Source organism: Gopherus flavomarginatus, chromosome 1 (assembly GCF_025201925.1).
Source record: "Gopherus flavomarginatus isolate rGopFla2 chromosome 1, rGopFla2.mat.asm, whole genome shotgun sequence".
In the NCBI taxonomy this organism is placed as follows: Eukaryota; Metazoa; Chordata; order Testudines; family Testudinidae; genus Gopherus; species Gopherus flavomarginatus.
In genome coordinates this window covers 108,888,858-108,908,073 of record NC_066617.1, presented here as the reverse complement: position 1 = coordinate 108,908,073, position 19,216 = coordinate 108,888,858, and the positions used below count along the sequence as shown (strand labels likewise).

The following is a 19,216-nucleotide window of genomic DNA, read 5'->3' as shown; positions in this document are numbered from 1 at the left end:
TAATATATCTTTTTGGAGATGGGGCAGTCAGAAGTGAAGTCATTGTTCAAGGTGTGGGTGTACCATGGATTTACAGAGTGGCATTATGATATTTTCTGTCTTATTGATCCCTTTCCTAATGGTTCCTAACATTCTGTTCGCTTTTTTGACTGCCATTGCATACTGAGCAGATATTTTCAGAGAACTATCCAAAATGACTCCAAGATCTCTTTCTTGAGTGGTAACAGCTAATGTAGGTCCCATCATTATGTCCGTATAGTTGGATTATGTGTGCCTTGTCAGTGTGCATTACTTGCATTATTAACATTGAATTTCATCTGCCATTTTGTTGCCCAGTTTTGTGAGATGCCTTAGTAAACTCTTTGCAGTCTGCTTTGGACTTAACTATCTTGAATAATTTTGTCTGTAAACTTTGCCACTTCGCTGTTTACCCCTTTTTCCAGAACATTTATGAATATGTTGAACAGCACTGATCCCAGTACAGATCCTTGAGAGGCCCCACAATTTACCTTTTTCCTCTGTGAAAACTGACCATGTATTCCTACCCTTTGTTTCCTTTCTTTTAATCAGTTACTGATCCATGAGAAGGCCTTCCCTCTTATCTCATGACTACTTAGTTTCCTTAAGAGCCTTTGGTAAGGGATCTTGTAAAAGGTTTTCTCAAAGTCCAAGTACGCTATATCCAGTGGATCAGCCTTGTCCACATGCTTGTTGACCCCCTCAAAAAATTCTAATAGGTTGGTGAGACATGATTTCCCTTTACAAAAGCCCTGTTGGACTCCTCCCTAATATATCATGTTCATCTATGTGTCTGATACTTCTGTTCTTTACTATAGTTTCAACCAATGTGCCTGTATTGGAGTTAGACTTACTGGCCTGTAATTACTGGGATCACCTCTGGAGCCTTTTTTAAAAATTGGTGTTACATTAGCTATCCTTCAGTCATCTGGTACAGAAGCTGGTTTAAATGATAGGTTACAGATGACAATTAGTAGTTCGGCAATTTCATATTTAGTCCCTTCAGAACTCTTGGGTGAATATCATCTGGTCCTGGTGACTTATTACTGTTTAATTTATCAATTTGTTCCAAAAACTCCTCTAATGACACCTTAATCTGAGACGGTTCCTCAAATGTGTCTCATAAAAAGAATGGCTCCGGTGCAGGAATCTCCCTCACCTCCCCTACAGTAAAGGCTGATGCAAAGAATTCATTTAGCTTCTCTGCAATGGCCTTGACTTTCTCGAGTGCTCTTTTAGCACCTTGATCATCCAGTGACCCCACTGATTGTTTGGTAGGCTACCTGCTTCTGATGTACTTAAAATAAATGTTGCTATTCCTTTTTGTGTCTTTTGATAGTAGCTCTTCAAATTCTTTTTTGCCCTGCCTAATTGCACTTTAACACTTGACTTGTCAGACTAGATGCTCCTTTCCATTTTCTTCACTAAGTTTCCCAGAGGCCACTCAACAGCTGTCAGATGGCAGTGATTTTCAGTCACTAGGCACATTTGAACCAGTGACCTGGAGCTGAAAGGCTGTCCATCCCATTTAGCAATACTCTGAGCCATAAAGATCAGTTTTTTAATCATCTATTGTCTCCTTCAAAACACTAATGTTGCTTTCATTTTAATCAATGAGTTACAATTAAGAGACGGAAAAGCAGCCTGTACTAAGCTATTTGAAGATAGGAACTGAATTCAGCAAGCCTCTAAGACTGGGTCACGGTGCCGAAACCAGCTTATTAATGCTGGTGGAAGTAAAAGGGAAGGGTATATTTGCACTGGCTTTATTAAAGCTATAAGCCTATAGTCACACTGACCCCAACTTTGCAGCCACTGAGGCAGGAGTACTTCTTAATTCCAACAGACCAGAAGTGTCTTCGTTGAAGAAATCATCTGGTAGATTGGTTTCTGTCTGAAAGCAGAAATCAACATTTTCTTTTGAAATTATTTAAAAAACACTAACATATTCCAATGTATTTAACTGTTGTCACATCTTTACTGTTGCTACTGTTTGTCTGAAGACAGTTTTCTACAGAGAGCTAGACCAAGTGTCAAATTTTCAAGAGTTTAAGTGACTTAGGAGCCCATGAGATAGGCACTGAGAAGCCTGAGACCCAAAGAGACTTAGGTTCACCAAGACATTTTGGAAAATTTGACCTCAAATCTGCAATAAAGGAAATCTGGAGTCTTTTTAACCCCCCTCAAAAATAAAGCCAAAAGCATAAACAACTTAAAAATTCATCAACCCCTCTGCGAACAAGAAAGAAGGACAAAGCGGACAGAACTGAAGAACTCTCACCTCAAAGAAGTCCTGAGTTTTCTTCAGGAGATGTTTTAGTTCAGTCAGTTCTAGAAAGTTCTGTTTCAAGGTTTGCTGATTCTGATTGGCTTCCTGCAGCTCACCCTCCAGTTTCTCCAGAACTGTCTGTTTACAACCAAAACAAAACAGGAAAGATGCAAGACAGGCCCAGTTATTCTTTTACAGGTTGCCACATCCCTGTCAAAAGGATTGTAAAATAATATGGGCAGACATGTCTGATTGTGCAATGAACACTTAAAAATATTCATCGGCTGTTTAGGTATATGCACAAAGCTATCAAACCACTAACCTTCCCCCTGCCACCCTCTCTGTTACATGCAGTGACTCAAAGTTATATTTAGGCACTAAATTAGGCAAGCCAGCAGACCATCATTCTACGTGAAGATAGATCATGGTCTCTTCTCAGACACTGACAATCAATCTTGATTAAAACCAATCAGTTTCTAAACTTCATTTCCAGTTGGATTAAAAGCAAACAAACTCTGTGCTTCTGAGTCAATAGGTTCTTTTAGGACACATCATAGCCCAAACCAGCAAGGTGCTGAATGCAACTTCTGAAGTTCAGAGCAGCTTCAGCTCCCAGATTTCCCAACGGACTTCAATGGGGATAGAGGGCTCATGGCACCCTTACAGAATAAGATCTAAAACTTTGAGGTACCCATTTACCAATATTCAACAAATCAAGTTTCCTCCAATCATCACTGCTAATCTCCACAGGCAAAATTAACATAGCAAAAGGCTATTCTTTCCTATGAAACCATGGCGGTTTTCATGACGGGGAATAGGTCATGAATAGGCCTTTGCTGGGATTTTCAAAGGGGTCTAAAAGAACTGCCTGCCTCCCTTAGGCTCTTTGAAAACCCCAGCCGTAGCCAATGTGCTGAAACAGTCAGATGTTTCAACCTAGCCGTTAACTCTTCAAGAAGAGATAATCCAGCTCTGAACGTAGTGGTCACAGCACCAGGTTTCACTTCAGTGCAAACAGCCCTGGTAGTCTGGTAAAGGCTTCTACTGACATGGCTGGCAGTTAAAACAGGGTAGAGAACAAATGGTATAAAAGGGGAAGTCTATAGACACAAAACATTTTAAAAAAGAAGAGCAAGTGGATTAAACCTCAGAAGACCCTCCCAGTACACCAGGAGGCCTGGAATAAATAAATTTTGTCTCTGATCAACTCTGTGGAGAAAATACGTGACTGGAAGTCAGGAGTCTGATTTTCTGCTGCTAATTGGGTATGTGAGAGAGCAAGTTATTTAACCTCTCTGTTCCTAAGTTCTCCCTTGTAACAATGGAGATCATTATGCAAACTCCCCTTTGTTCTAAAGCACTCCAATATCTATGTCTGGGAAGTGACATATAAATGCAGTATTATTAATCTATTACACAGTGTTGTGCCCAACTACAGAATAACATGGCTAACCCATGAGAATTTTCAGAGTGGTAGCCGTATCAGCAAAAACAAGGAGTCCTTGTGGCACCTTAGAGACTAACAAATTTATTTGGGCATAAGCTTTATGGGCTAAAACCCACTTAATCAGATGCATGGAGCGGAAAAAAACAGTAGGCAAGTATATATACAGTAACTCCTCACTTAAAGTTGTCCCAGTTAACGTTGTTTCGTTGTTACGTTGCTGATCATTTAGAGAACATGCTTGTTTAAAGTTGTGCAATGCTCCCTGAGAACATCATTTGGCAGCTGCCTGCTTTGTCCACTGCTTGCAGGAAGAGCAGCCCTTTGAGGCTAGCTGGTGGGGGCTTGGAAGAGGGTGGTACAGCAGCCCCCCATCAGCTCCCCGCTCCCCTAAGTCCTCTGTGAGGCAGCCGCCCAGCAGGCTACCAATTGCTGGCAGTTCAGCTATCCCTCCCCCCATTGCCATGTGCTGCTCCTGCCCTCTGGTCTGGCGCTGCTCCCAGGAGCCTCCTGCTTGCTGTGCAGGTGGGGGAAGAGGAGGCTAATGCCAAGGTGTCCCCCTCCCCTCTATTCTTGCACCCCACTTACCCCATCTTCCATAGAGCCAGGGTGTGTGTGGGGGGACACACAACGGGGCTCAGGACAGAGGGAGCATCCTGGCAGCAGCTGCCCTCTCAACTTGCTTGTCTATTTAAAAAGGCAATGTACTTAGAGTGGGGCCAGCGTGCTTAAAGGGGAAATGTGCATCTCTCTCTCTCACACATGGTGTGTCTCTGTCTGCCATACTGTCTCCCCTCCCTCCATTCATGTTTTCATAGACTCTAGGATTGTTGCCTTGTAGAGTGTGAGGCTACATTAACAACAACAGATTAACCCTTGAGGGCTCAGCCAATTGCTAGTTCATCATTTAGCAGTAAGGCATTCCCTGGGAAATAACCCACTCTCTTCCACCCTCTGGATTCGCTTAACATCATTTCACATTTTTCAGGAACATAACCACAACGTTAAGCGAGGCGTTACTGTACCCTCCCATCTTTTCATGTACTATGTATATACATCTGCCTACTGTTTTTTTCCACTCTGTGCATCTGATGAAGTGGGTTTTAGCCCATGAAAGCTTATGCCAAATAAATATATTAGTCTCTAAGGTGCCACAAGTACTCCTCGTCGTTTTTTCATGAGAATTTGACACTGGTGAGTCACTTTCCTCCATTTCTGGGACCCACATGGTTTTCCTGAGATGTTTAATATGTGGGTTTATATGTAATTTCACTCTTCCCCTGCCCAATCTTGCTCCATATGCCCCCAAGGCAGGGCAGAATTTTGTACCTCCAAATCAATCATTTCTCGAGGCAGGGGGGTCTCAGGATACTTTTCAGGTTTGAAGATCACAATTTCATTTTCCATTTCATTTTCCATAAAGCCTGCAAGGAAAAGGCACTGTTAGGCTTTCCATGGAGTCACTGACACGGCCTGCGGTGGTGACCCGAATGTGACATCATGACACATGATCACAGTATTCAAATGTCATTCGACACTTGTTCTAGGAGATTCACCAAATATTTGTGGAACTCTTCGACACCCAAGCATCTGGCTCCCTGGAGCCTCCCTCAGCAGCAAGGAAGCTGCTCCTTCTCCAGAGAAGATAATTGTATACACCTTGGAATCCTGACTGTAGTACGAAGCTAACCGAATCATAGACATGGCAGTGGAAAATGATCATTAGTTCATTGTGCCTGCTCTCCAGCCTGTTGTTCCTTACAATATAGTATCTGGTGGTTTCTCCAGAACAGTTTCAAATCCTCAAGGGGCAGGGCTACTCCAACCTCCCTCAGTACTCCTGGTAGAATTCTGCGCCAAAAAATTAAAAATTCTGGGTACAATATTTCAAAATTCCACAAAAATTCTACATATTTTATTTGTCAAAATAACACAATGTAATCACACCAGTTGCAATTATTTTTGGTAATTTATTTCACATTACCTATCAGCAAGTATGTCTGTAACAATACAAACAACAAAAAAGATTCAGGAAATGTTTTTTGGCAAATAGATTCCTTACTAGGCATATTAATACAGAACTCTGAGTAATAATTCATTTAAACTACAATACAGAACCGTATTTCCCACACCCCTCAGAAGCAGTGCAAAGGTTTGAGGAGGTTTGGGGGAGTCAGGGGTAACAGAGGCACTGAGGGAGAGGGAAGTACATTGCTGGGAAGGAACCTGGGTGTGAACTTGGAGGGTTGTTGTGTATGGGTGGGAAAAGTATGGAACAGGTTTTTTTGGGGAGGGGAGGAGCATTGTCAGGGAGCTTCTCCCATGCAGACCCTGGCTGACCCCTAGCCTCTCCCATTCAGTCAGGCACATCTGCCCATCCCCATGTGTCTCTGTGCCCTCACTCAGCCATTCCCCTGTCCCTATGTCTTCCTGTACCCCCTCCCCCTGTCCCTATATGCCTCTGTGCCCCCACCCAGCCATTCTCTGTCCCTGTACCCCCTCCCCATGTGCCTCTGTGCCTTCACCGAGCCACTCCCCTTTCCCTGTGTAGTTCTGCATCTCTCATCACCATTTGTCTCTGTGCCCTCACCCAGCTGCTCCCCTGTCCCTGTTCTCCCTCCTCCTGTCCCCATGTGTTTCTGTGCCCCCACCCAGCCACTCCCCGTCCCTATGTAGCTCTGCACTCCCTCCCCCTGTCCCCATGTGGCCCCTGCACCTCCACCCTGTCCCAGTCTGTCCTTCCCCATTAGCCCTTATGAATCCCTGTCTGACCCCCCAACACCCCATGCTGTCTGTCTCCTCATAGCCTGTCGCCTGACCTGGCCTGCTGTGAAGAAGGCAGCTCTCTCTCTCTCTTCTTCCTATGATGGAGGGAAGCTGCAGCTTTGTTCTATTGCCACAGCGCCCGCTGGTGCACAAAATGTGGAACTGTAGCAACATTTTGGCAGAAGCTTTTTTCTGCACAAAAAATTAGAAATCTGAAGGGCTTATTAATTATGCGCATGTGCAGTAGTGCAGAATTCCCCCAGGAGCACCTCAGGAGAATACACTGCAATAGAATAGAGCCCACTGGTAGCAAACGTTCCCTGCTATCCAGCCTACATTTTCCCTGTGTTTCATTTTATACAATAGATTTATTTAGACACCTTGAACCTTGCACCTTCTTGCTTTGATATCACAAATCCTGAGTTTGGTGCCCACACTCTTGACAACGAATGAGACAGGCACCTGAGAATGGGGTTGACAAAAGCTGTCATTCTAGGCAGCTCCTCACCTGAGCTAGCCAACGGGAGATGCAAAAGCACAGGGTGTGTTCTTGTCCCACCCCTTTCAGGGAGTTCACCACCTAAATCCAAGATGGAGGGAGGTGCCACCCTCTCTTGGAATTGTCTCTTGGTGCCAGGGGCCAAGTGGAACAGCTTTAACAGGAGAAACAGAGGGACCCTCATATCAGACTGTCCTGTAGCCCAGTGGTTAGGGCACTCACCTGAAGAGCTAGCAGATCCCTGTTCAAATCCCATCTCCTCTCAGCTGGAGCGAAACTTGAACCAGGGGTCTCCTACATTCCAGGTGACCAACCTAGCCACTGGGCTAAAAGTTATGAGGGAACTCTTCCTCCTCCCCTCCAGTTGTTTTGTGTGAGCTCACCTGCAGGGGCCCAGTCTGGTAAGTGATCTCTGGGCCTGCTTACCAGACTGGGCCCCGCAAGTGAGTTAGGCAGAGGAAGGCTGATCTTCCCCCAGTTCAGGTATCACACTGGGGCTTGGGCATCTGGATGTCTAGAGTGAGGCAGCAGTGCATGAGCTCAGAGACAGAAACACAGGGGCAGAGGTAACTTCTAATGCAAAAATGTAGGCACCAAAAGAGTTTCATTGCCTGCAGCGTTCAGTGGCAGCTGACCGGGGGTTTGTGAATCCCAGTGGGGCCTGATTCTGGGATTTAGGTGCCTAAAATAGCAGTTATGGTATCTATGTCTTTTTGTGAATCTAGCCCTATATCCTTGGCCACTGACTTTTTGTTTGCATGCCCTTCAAAATCCAGACCCTGCAATGTGCTGAATGCCTTCAGTTCCGCTGACTTAAACAGCTCAAAGGAACAGCAAGTCCTAACACCCATTCCCCATACTGTCCTGTTCCTGTTTATGTACCCTACTTACAGCTAACACCAGCTGAAAAACTACCCCAGCCAACTACAGCTTTCACTCTCCTCTCCCCAGCAAGCAGCACTTGTCTTAAGTATCCAGGGCCCTCTTCCGAAAGGGATAGGGCTGCAGGCTGGAAGGTAGGAGACCTACAGTCTATCCCCAGCTGTGCCACTGACCCACTGTGAGACACTGGACATGAAATTTAACCTCTCTGGCCCTCAATATAGCCACCTGTAAAATGCGGAGAATAGTGCTTACCCAGCTTTGCAAGGTGCGTGGGGATCAATGGGTGATTAGCACTATAAATGCTAACTGAGTGTAATTATTTCCCCCTCACACAGTAAAAAAGTAGAAATTTTAAGGATTCTATGGACACTTCAATCGATACCATTTCCTAGCAAGCCCCACAAAAATGATGATTTTAAGAAAAAACAGCTTTAAAAAAAACCCATTTTCATTGCCTGCCGGCTTTTTAAAGAAATCTCTCATTGAGACGGCGTGCTTTGCTGCAGAAAGTATGTTCTAATGGTTAGAACACAGGACTAGGAGTCAGGATCCCGGGTTCCATTTCCAGCCCTCTTGTTATATGATTTTATGCAGGACACTTAATCTCTCTTCTCCTGATTTTACTCATATGCCAAATAGGTGTGATATATACAGTCCCGTTGTCATCCGTCCCCACTCTCAGTAGTATAGTGGCACTTAATTGGTGCATGCAAACACATCAATGCCTTCAGATGAAAAGTACAAAGACTTTCTAATGAAATCTTTGGCATCTTTAGAACAAATTGCATTAAATTTTGCTAGTTAGAACACTTTGTTTTCTGAAATACTAGATTACGATTGTTCTAGAGCCAGTAGTGTTGTAGAAACATCTACTTACGGAGGATCCTCTCCAAGGATTCACATCTTCTGACTTCATTCACAAACTTTCTCTGGAAGCTGTTCACATTCACATTCAACTAGAAATTAAAAAACAAAACAAAAAACCAAATAAACCCAGGGCTGAATGTAGATTGCCAGTTGGGTGACTTCTAGTTTAACTGTATATTAGCATTGGTGAAAGATGCTGCCTTTGCATATTACTGAACCTTGTAGCCTCCTAGCCACACAACAGGCACCACACAAACAATGGGAATACAAAACTTCTTCTGACAATCACTGTGCCTCAACCGTGACTCGTATCCTTGGTCCATTCAGTCATGACTTCTCTGGCTGTCAAAGGTCTGAGCTGGGGTAGAAGAGGCTTCTTGGATTTTATAGATTTTAAGGCCTGAAGGAACCATTGGGACCATCTGGTCTGACCTCCTGCATAACAAGGACCACAGAATTCAGCCAGTGATTCACTCAAGACAGCCTGCCCATTATCCTGACAAAGGAGAGTTCTTCCCTATAGTGCAATGGGCCACTTGCCGCTGAGGAACTGAACCAAGATCCCTGATCTAGTGTCACCAGTGCCACTGAACAGGCATCAGACAATTATTCTCCACCACTTCCGATCTCACTTAGATATGAACTAGTGTCCTAGCAATGGGAGACTTGATATTCTCCTGAACAAAACTCTGAATCCTCTTTCCTCTCATTTCTTTAAATAACCAAACCTCTGGGTATGTACATGCCAATGTCACAGGTGAAACTATTTGGGGTGTAGTTTTGTGAGGCACATTCCATATACCTTGTTTACACTAAGCAAATTACTAAACATTTATCTGTACAGATGCAGCTCCACCAGTGGAAGACATTAACCACTGCCCCCTGTCTGCAGTACAGTTTCCACCATTGCTTCCAACAGAACCACTGCAGAAAAAAAAACTGATGAATTTTCCATGTCCCATAGCAGACCCTTCTGGTCTGCTAATTCACCAAGGATATTTCAGTTGCTATGCCATTTAGTATTGGCAATTACCAATAAATCGGTGTCAAGCATGTATAAATGCTTCATAGTCTCTTCCTTGTACAGATAAATCTCATGCTGCAGTTTTTGCTCTCCTATAACAACATTCTTGTAGATGCCCACTTTGGAAAACAAAGGTAACCAGGTGATTTAGGTGGGTGAGAGGGACTGACTTTAAGGATATGCAAATAATGCCTAATTGACATGCAGAGAAATGGTTCATATTTTCTTAACTGAATCTAACTTCTGGCATCAGGCTCAGATTTAGCTGATGAACTGAAGGAGCAGCATCTTCCTTGATGGGCTTAGATTTTTGCAGAAGCACCACGCTGTGCATATACTTCAATCATGCATAATTGGCATCACATGGAGATATTGCATCCTTGCTCATCTTTACTATAGAGACTACAATTCCCAGCAAGCAATGCTCTATCCGGAGCCAAGATGTCTCTGCTCTGATTACGATGGAGCTCTGTGGATGTGATCTCTATGGATCATATCTCCATATTAAGTTATGGGTGATGGTGGCCACGGACTGCATTGTAGGATAGTAGACACTCTTGGACTCCAGCAATTCCAAATGCCTCCCCTTACAAGATACTATAATTCTCTCAGAAGAAACCCCCTTTACTGTAGATAATTCAGACTGTGGCTCTGTTTCCCATACTGTATCTGGCCTTAAACAGACATTTAAATAAACCTTTGCTTTCAATTTTCAGACAGTGACACTGTTCAGGTAATCCGATCAAATGATTGTCCTGCCATGACAGGGGGTCCAACTGGAAAGTCAATGAAAGGAAGAGTATCATGTGTAACAGTAAACTCAGAGTAATTATTTTTACAGTAGAACCTCAGAGTTACGAACACCAACGTTACAAACTGACCAGTCAACCACACAGCTCATTTGGAACCGGAGTACGCAATCAGGACGCAAGCAACAGAGACCAAAAAAAAAAAAAAAGGCAAATACAGTACAGTACTGTGTTAAATGTAAACTACTAAAAAAATAAAGTGAAAAGCAGCATTTTTCTTTTGCACAGTAAAGTTTCAAAGCTGCATTAAGTCAATGTTCAGTTGTAAACTTTTGAAAGAACAACCATAATGTTTTGTTCAGAGTTACGAACAAACTCTGCTCCCGAGGTGTTCGTAACTCTGAGGTTCTACTGTATTTGTATTTGAGTAGTGCCTAGAGGCCCAAGTAAGATCAGAGTCCCAGTGTGCTCTGTATATACACAGACTGTCTCTGCCTCCACAAGTTGACAATCTAAATAGACAAGACAGACAAATGGAAATATTTATATCCTCATTTTACAGATGGGGAACTGAAGTGCAATGAATATAAGCAACTGGCCCAGTCCTGCAGGCAGTCTATGGCAAAGCTGGGAATTGAACCCACATCTCCCAGTCCACTGCCTTAACTCCAAGGCCATCCTTCCTTTCTAGAGCAAGGCAGGTATTTACAGTCTTTATGCCAAGCCCTTCCAGCATAGATGCTGGAATTTGAGATGCAGGGAGAGTCTGCCACACCCCCTGGCATGACATGGTTTCCATTATAGACAGAGTTTATGGTTTGGTTCAAGAGTTCTCAGAACCTCCACTATAAAAATTGTTGCAGTGCCCCTGTCTTCCAAATTAATCCACTGTCTCAGCAGGTCCATCTTTTAGGACCCAACCACATTTACAGTGGCCCTTTAATAGCTGATATCCCACCATTCTTACCCGAGAACCTCTTGTAACTACTTACATCTCTGAATTGGACCAGGCCCAGCTCGCCAAGCTCTGCAACACAGCAATAGGCAGCCTCCACCTGGAGAAACAGCTGCGTCAGACACATCTCTTCGCTCCGGAACATCGATGCCATCTCGTTCGCTCTTGTTCTGCACCAGAGTTGATGGGAGAATTAAGGTGGTGGCGCTGCCTCGTTTACCTTTTGAGAAACCTTAAAATGTAAAGGTCTGTACAGATGCTGGCTTATTAAGCCAATACAATGAAAGCTAATTGCGGGGCACCCAGAAAACCATCTGCACTTTCGGTAAAACTTAGGGCTGTCAAATGATTAAAAAAATTAATTGTGATTAATGGCAAGAAATTGCGATTCATTGCGATTCATTCTTTTTAATCAAGTTAATTTGTTTGAAGTTAATCGCTTGAGTTAACTGTGATTAATTGACAGCCCTAGTAAAAGTGTGACAGGTACAGAGCGCTGAGGTGTTTTGATATGACCTGGGTAAGGACAACAATGGAACTGGGTTTAGCTATGAGGGGTTATAAAGCCTGTCAGCCACTGCCCAGTTGCAGAGGGCACTGACCAAATCCCAACCAGCCAGCCACTTTCCACAGCTACCTCCAGGCCATTCTGCGGTCAGAACAAAGAGTCATTCAGCCATGCACCCTTCTGCCCACCCAGACAAAGCCCTCAGCTTGGGGGCAAGGGGTGTAGGACCGTTATGACAGAAGGAGAAATCCCTCTCCCCTTTATGGTGAGGATCCAATTGCTTCCCCCATCACTTTAATGGCCCTCCTGTGGCATAAAAGGGGGCAGAATGCAGCCAAAGGCCAGTACCTCATATGTAAAAATATATGGTCTTAGTCCGAGTTACTAACGTATTAGGGAGACTGGATGAATTTTAGGCATCTAGTTTGCTTCTCCCTATTTACACCTCACAACTCTCCAGAGAGAAAATCAGGGAAAAAGAGAGAATTCAGAAAGGGAGCCCGGTCCACCTCTCCCACCTTTAGTCTTCTGTCTCTTCACAGCCCCTCCAGTTCTCCTCCTCCTGCTAGATGCGTGAGGAATGGGCCTGGGGAGGAGAGGAGCACAGAGAGGGCTCTCTACACAGCACAACCTGCAGGGGAGGAAGAAGTGCTGCAGCACAACAAACACAACAGTGTTTCTTCCTCTCTTGAGGGCAGTAGCCATGTCCTCCACAGAGTCATCATCATGGCAGGGTGGAAATTTAGCTGTGGGGTGGGGAGGGGTGCATGCTTGTCATGGGAGGTGAGTCTCACAGGTCGTCTTCATCAAACAGGTGAGTGAATCCTGCCCCCTCCTCCTCTCCCTGGGCCCAGTGTAAGATCTGGACACTTCAGACCACCCAAACATTGGTGATTAACATGTTTGGATGCTGAAACTGAAATTCACAGTAAAGTCCACGAAAGTGATGAGCCAACAGGCCTGACATCTTGTTCCATTAAACACATCTTGAATACAGATAGGTAAGGGAGACTGATCTGTTTCGTGTCAGTTTTACTCCTAACACAATGTGGTGTTTGGGTTGCAAACACAGCAAGGGACTATTTACAGCATAAAAGAGAACTCTATTTTCATTTCAATTTAAATCAACATTTCTTGGAATGTTTCATACTAATATTTGGTTTTATAAAATGCTTTCCTGCTTGCTTGCTTTCACAAAGGGCCTGTTTTCAAAATAAGACACCTGTGATGACATAGGCAAAATGTACATGCAATTTTTCATTTGCTTTGTGCATGCTATTATCACTATTTCCATTAGGTAACTGCACATGCAAACTGCAGATAATCATGTCACTAATCATTCATGCATGTAATCAGCTAATTTCAATGCACAAACATAGCAGTCACTTGGCCAGAAGAAAGATGCAATTGATTACATTATTTCCATGCATTTAAAAATAAAAATCAGACCCAAACCTGTATTTTTATACCTCGACTACTAACTGCATCCCTTTATGAATTTCTTCCACCTAATAACAAAGGTGGGAAGGGAACTGTCCCTAACCTTCCCTCTTTTTCAACCCAATCTTGCAATGCTTATTCCTAGTAGATCTGCAGGTTTTCAAATCACCTCTTTTTTTAAAGCACCATGGCCAATAAAAAAAACCACCCTAAAAATAATAGATGAGTTTTACAAAATGTGTTAAATGGCCTGATTTATGGAGATCCAGTGAAGTCAATGATTCCTATAGAGAGTCAATGCATATCTTTTTTCCTCTGAGCTTTCATTGCATCACTCACTGCACCTGTTCACTAAGTAGTTTAAGGTATAGAAAAACAGAACATTTGTTAACTAATAACTTGCTAAAAATATATATATATCGCCTGTCAGTTTCACATGGCTGACATAGGATGCAAGCAATACAGCTGGTTAGGAATTTCACAATAAAATATTTTTTCCATCAGAAAATACAGATCATCAAAACCTAAATTGTTCAGTTTCAAGAAATCTCCCCATTTAAAAAGATTTGAAAAGAAAAGTTTCCAATTTGTTGAAACAGCCCATTTCAACATTTATGAACCAAAATTTTCATCCTTCATTTTGAAATTGTAGGTAATTTATTTAAAAAAAGTCAAGATTGAAATCAGTTCTCAAATTAACATTTCTTCAAAATGAAACATTTTGATTGGCCCAATCCAAAGTGAGGGTATTTTTTTTAAATCAGATTTTTGATTTGTGAAAATTTTCAAGAAAATTATTTCCTTCCCAGCTCTAATGACCAGAGTAGACGTTTCTCATTTACTTTAGTCACTATTTAGTTAATATGGAGTATAGTCCCAATAGCTGCTGTCAGTTTTCTCTTCCTCAAAATTCTTCAGTTTCACAAAGGGATAGCTAAACAATCATCCACAGTTACTCCATTTGTGATCTCCTAAGTTATAGTTAGAATGTTCACACATTTAGATATAGCTGGAAGAGTTAGTTGTTGATTTAAAAAGAATATTAATGTGTGTCATCAGGTCAATGATCAAAAAACTTTATGTAGGCTGCTTCCTTAGCGGGGCTGGGAGGAGAACAGCCCATCAAGTCTTAACAATTCTAATGGTAGTTCTACGACAATGAAAATGTTGCATTTTGGCTTAGCTAGCTAGAATTCTTGCGTTAGGTAATATGAATGCCTGCTCTTACCTTGATCACCTGCTCTTTATGGAGCTTGAAGAATTCTGGAACTACTTCCAACTCTACAGAGCAGCAAATGAAGGACTGAAGTAAACTTTTCTTTCTTTAACATATCTTTAGAAACTAGTTCTTTTAAGGGCTGAACTAGTCTAGACTGGAGAAGAGAGACCTTTTTTGTCCTAAAACAATCACAGAGTGAAATGGATCAGGAGCTGTCTGACTCATTCTAAATTTTTCATGTCAGATCTGTGACAAGATTTGGCTGTTTTGTCAGCATGCAGTGTTGTGATTAATAACAAATCGGCCATGCCTCCTTGCACCTCCAAGGTGCTCTCGAATGAAAATGAACTTTTGTAAAGTGCCGTACTCCGAGGAGTATAAACCAATGAAAGCTCATTCAAATATTGGTTAAAGAAATAGCAACTGCCAGGAAACAGAGAAAACTTTCAAGCTGTTTCTCACACATCTCTTTTTATCAGCTTTAAGGCAAAGACACAATACTGGAGATCAAATAGGAACAAGGAGAAATTTATGACTTTCTTCCAGCCAAACATTGGTATGAGGTTAACGTGGAATGTTCACACCCCAAAAAGAGGTTCTATCAGGAGTATTATGTTAGTGATCATGAATGCTGATTTTATGGACCTTTATTTTTATTGGTTTATGTGATGGGAAATGGATCCTTTACAGTCCTTCCCCTCAAATGCTAAAGAAAAAAGACTCAGTGAAATTCTGGCTCCAGTGAAGTCAATGGCAAAACTCTCTTTGATTTCAAGGGAGTCAGGATTTAACCACATGATTTTTTTCTCTTTGAAAACTGTACTATTAAAGTGAACGTTAGTACTCATGAAAGCTACTACACTGTGAGCCCCAGAGACTTGAAGTGCTTTACTCCTCAACATGCCAAGCAAAGGGGAAGCAGGGAGGGAACAGTGTCTCAGAGGGACGGTCCCTCCTGAGGTAGGAAATCTTATGCATTACCCCTTGCTCAGGGCTGTGGACTAAGGGTACTTCTACGCTGCAGCTGGGAGAATCCTCCTAGTGCAGGTAGACAGATGTGCTAGCTCTGCTCAAGTTAGCTGTGGGCAGAGCCATCCCTTGGGTATGGCGAATCTGGGTGACCGCCCTGGGCCACGCACTTTGGGAGGCCCCACATTTGGATAAAATCATGAGGTGGCGGGCAGGGAGGTGAGGCAGGTGGGTGAATGGGATTAGGGTGACCAGATGTCTTGATTTTATAGGGACAGTCTTGATTTTTGGGTCTTTTTCTTATATAGGTTCTTTATTACCCTTCAACCCTGTCCTGATTTTTCACACTTGCTGCCTGGTCACACTAAATGGGGTGAGGAAGCAAACAGGGAGGCAAGTGGCAGGTGGGCAAGCAGTGAGAAGGACAGCAGCAGTCGGTCGGGCTGTGGGGGTGAGGAGGTGAGTGGTGGCTACTGGCAGCCCCCCTATGAGAACTTCCCTCTCCACCCAGCACCTCCTGCCCACTGGCAGGCCCCAATCAGCACCTCCCACTCCCTCTCAGTGCCTACGTCCTGCCGCGGATCAGACGTTTCACGGCGACAGGAGGCACTGGGGGGAGGGGAGAGGAGTGAGGGCACAGCACGCTCGGGGGAAGGGGCAGAACTAGGTGGGGAAGAATGGGGCTGGGCCTTGGGAGAAGAGATAGAATGGGGGCAGGGCCTGGGCTGAGCTGCGGGGGGAAGGGGAATCACCCCTCAGCAGATTAGAAACCCGGCGTCATGTCCCAGGCCCCACACCCCCTTTGGGATGGCCCTTGCTGGGGGTAACATGGGCATCAACTCACCCTAGCCACCTAACTATCCACCCAGGGGTCTGGATGCGTTTGTACTCAGGCGGTTAGCCCAAGCTGCAGTCTGTGCTACTCTTGGTGACACTGCTATTTCTAGCATGATAGCTCGAGCCAGAATTAGTGCAATCTGTGTACCCATGCTGGGAAGCACACTCCCAGCTGTAATGTAGACATACCCTCAAAGGCACAATCAAGCACTATATGAATAAATTGTACGTGTGTGATTGTATGAACAGCTCTCAAGGTTGGCCTAGCTACAGATATATACCCTTCTACAGCTGGGGACTGGGATCCACTGAAGGGACAAAAGCCTGTCTCAAAGCAAATCATGAAGGCTAATGATAATGCACGTGACTATGTAAAATAGGGTATTATCTAATACCTGCAGGCTTTGGACTGTTAAGAGAGACAACGACAGACTTTCTGAGACCCAGACTTTCCTGGACACACAACACTGAGCTCACATGCAGAAAGCTACAGTTTGACCAGGTGGGGTAGACAGCCACACTGGCAGAAACAAAGAGCTTGCGAATACGTAAGGCCTACATTTTCAAACAAGTACCAGTGATTCTGGGTGCCTCTGTTTTTGGTTGCTCAGCTTGAGAGGGAGGGTGCTCTGCACTTTCTGAAACACCTCCTTCTCCAATTGGGGTGCCCAGAAAGCTGAGGCATCTAAAACCAGGAGTTACCTTGGAAATTTAGGCCTAAGGTTTTCATCTTGCTCAACTGGCATTCTCCAAGTGACTTTAGAGCCTAGAAACTCTGCTTGGTCCAGAGATTGCCTGCTTTGTGCCTGTTTTGGTTGTGATTTGCTCCTTGTGTTCTACCCTGTGTCAGTGAACTCTGCTTTTCATTTAAACTAGCCAGAACTGGAAGTGATGGCTGTTGAACTGAGGTACTTACTGTCACGAGAAGAAACTTCATTTCTGACCTTCAAGGGGATGGAGACAGAAGTGAAGTAACTGGCTTCAGTACTTGGTCCTATTGGGATCCAGGAAGTGGGTGGGCGGAAGCCCACCCACTGGTAAAGGACCTCCCCGCAGCCTAAGGGGAGGATCCACAGGACCTGGAAACCAAGTGATTCCAGGGGACAACTAATGAGATAACAGGGACAGGAGTGAGGTCAAAGGGCCAAACGAAGGGAACCGGAGGGGGACACTGAGCAGAGAACCCCGGACAGCGTCCACTGGTCCTCAAAGGCATCAAGGGATCCAGCAGACGCCATCCAAAGGAACTCTACCCTGATGTGTGAGCAGACAGAGGATCAGAAATAGGCCCCACAGTCACAGGAGACCCCATCAGCCAACCTCCTCTCCCTGGTTTTGTAGATGGCCATTTTAGCCAGGGCCAGGAGGAGGTTGACCAGGAGGTCCCCTGACTTTGCTATTAGCCAGGATGGGTAAGGAATGGTGTCCCTAGCCTCTGTTTGTCAAAGGGTGGAGATGAATGGCAAGAGAGAGATCACTTGATCATTACCTGTTAGGTTCACTCCCTCTGGTGCACCTGGCATTGGCCACTGTTGGTAGAGAGGATACTGGGCTGGATGGACCTTTGGTCTGATCCAGTAGGGCCATTCTTATGTTTTTCTGGGGCCACAGACAGGGAGAGTTGCATTTCACCACCCAAATAGTGCTGTGAAGGAGCCAGCACAGGTCAGAGTGGGCATTGCCAAACAAAGGGGATACTAAGCTTGGTTATAATGCTAAGAGAACAGAAATCATCATTCATTCATTGGCTGAGGTGTACTGATGCAATAAAATAAACTGGCTACTCAGTCTAGTATCTTAACCACAAGTTCACCTTCCCTCCCAACAAGATCATATTATTTTAATGCTAACCTAGTTTTGTTCCTAACCATTTAGTACAAACAATCAAACTCTTCCCATTTTTATTCATAACATTTCAGTGGCAGGACCAGCATTACATTCAAATACTGTCCTAGAACGTAGCTGGGAGACGGGCCTGGTATTTCCAGACATGCAAACATCACAAGCTGACCACTGCTAAGATCTCTTCTATGTTGGAGACTAAATCTAATTAGTTGACACTGAGTCAATATAGAGAAGAGGAATAAAGCTGAATCCCCATTTTTATTACCTTCGCAGACTCATGATAGAAGCTGAAAGGATAATCCAGTTGATACCACTGGCAATTTGAATGCAGAACATTATTAAAAAGAATATTATTAAAGATCAGATCGTCACTGGTGGTGACCAGATACAAGAGCAAATTCTATTCAAAAGAGTCCCTCCCCCATATGCAGTGCCTAGGTTAGCAGAACGTGTGTGTGTTTTCTAGTTAGTACTGTATCTGGGCCTTGAATCAGGAGCCCCATTGTCTGTATGCAGCAGCTGTGACAGGTGGAATTAAAGGAAGCCTCTTTCTAACTCAGCCAGAAGGACCCATGCAGCAATGACTTATGCAATTTCTAGGGTGCTGGAAGGACAAAGGGAAGAGAAAGGAAGGCACATTAAGGTCACACTATCGTGGTCCAGTTGAAGTAGCAAACCTAGCACTGGCTGGCAAACCCAAAAGTTTTGCAAACCATTTCAAAACCTCAAACTTGATTTTGTTCCAAAGCGTTGAACACAGAACTACATTGCATTTGCTAAGAGATTCTCATAATATCTTTTGCAAATTCCCCCCAATTTTTTTTGTTCTCAAACACAGCATCAAAAATGTTATTGAGAAAAGTTAGCCAATGTTCATTTTGATAACCACATTGACATTTTTGCTTTATAATGTCAACAACAA

General features: G+C 43.8%; 1 protein-coding gene across 1 annotated transcript in view; it reads right to left on the bottom strand.

Moving 5' to 3' along the window:
- ATP6V0A4 (ATPase H+ transporting V0 subunit a4) overlaps positions 1–14,706 on the bottom strand; it is a 51,209-nt gene extending 36,503 nt beyond the window's left edge. Inside the window, exons 1-6 of the mRNA XM_050945601.1 lie at positions 14,653–14,706; positions 11,514–11,646; positions 8,759–8,837; positions 5,061–5,155; positions 2,300–2,425; positions 1,818–1,912 (exon numbers count right to left, since the gene is read on the bottom strand). Of these exons, the coding sequence (XP_050801558.1) occupies positions 1,818–1,912; positions 2,300–2,425; positions 5,061–5,155; positions 8,759–8,837; positions 11,514–11,630 (512 nt within the window). The 5' untranslated portion in view covers positions 11,631–11,646; positions 14,653–14,706. The remainder of the gene's footprint in view (positions 1–1,817; positions 1,913–2,299; positions 2,426–5,060; positions 5,156–8,758; positions 8,838–11,513; positions 11,647–14,652) is intronic.
- Positions 14,707–19,216: the final 4,510 nt, after the last annotated feature.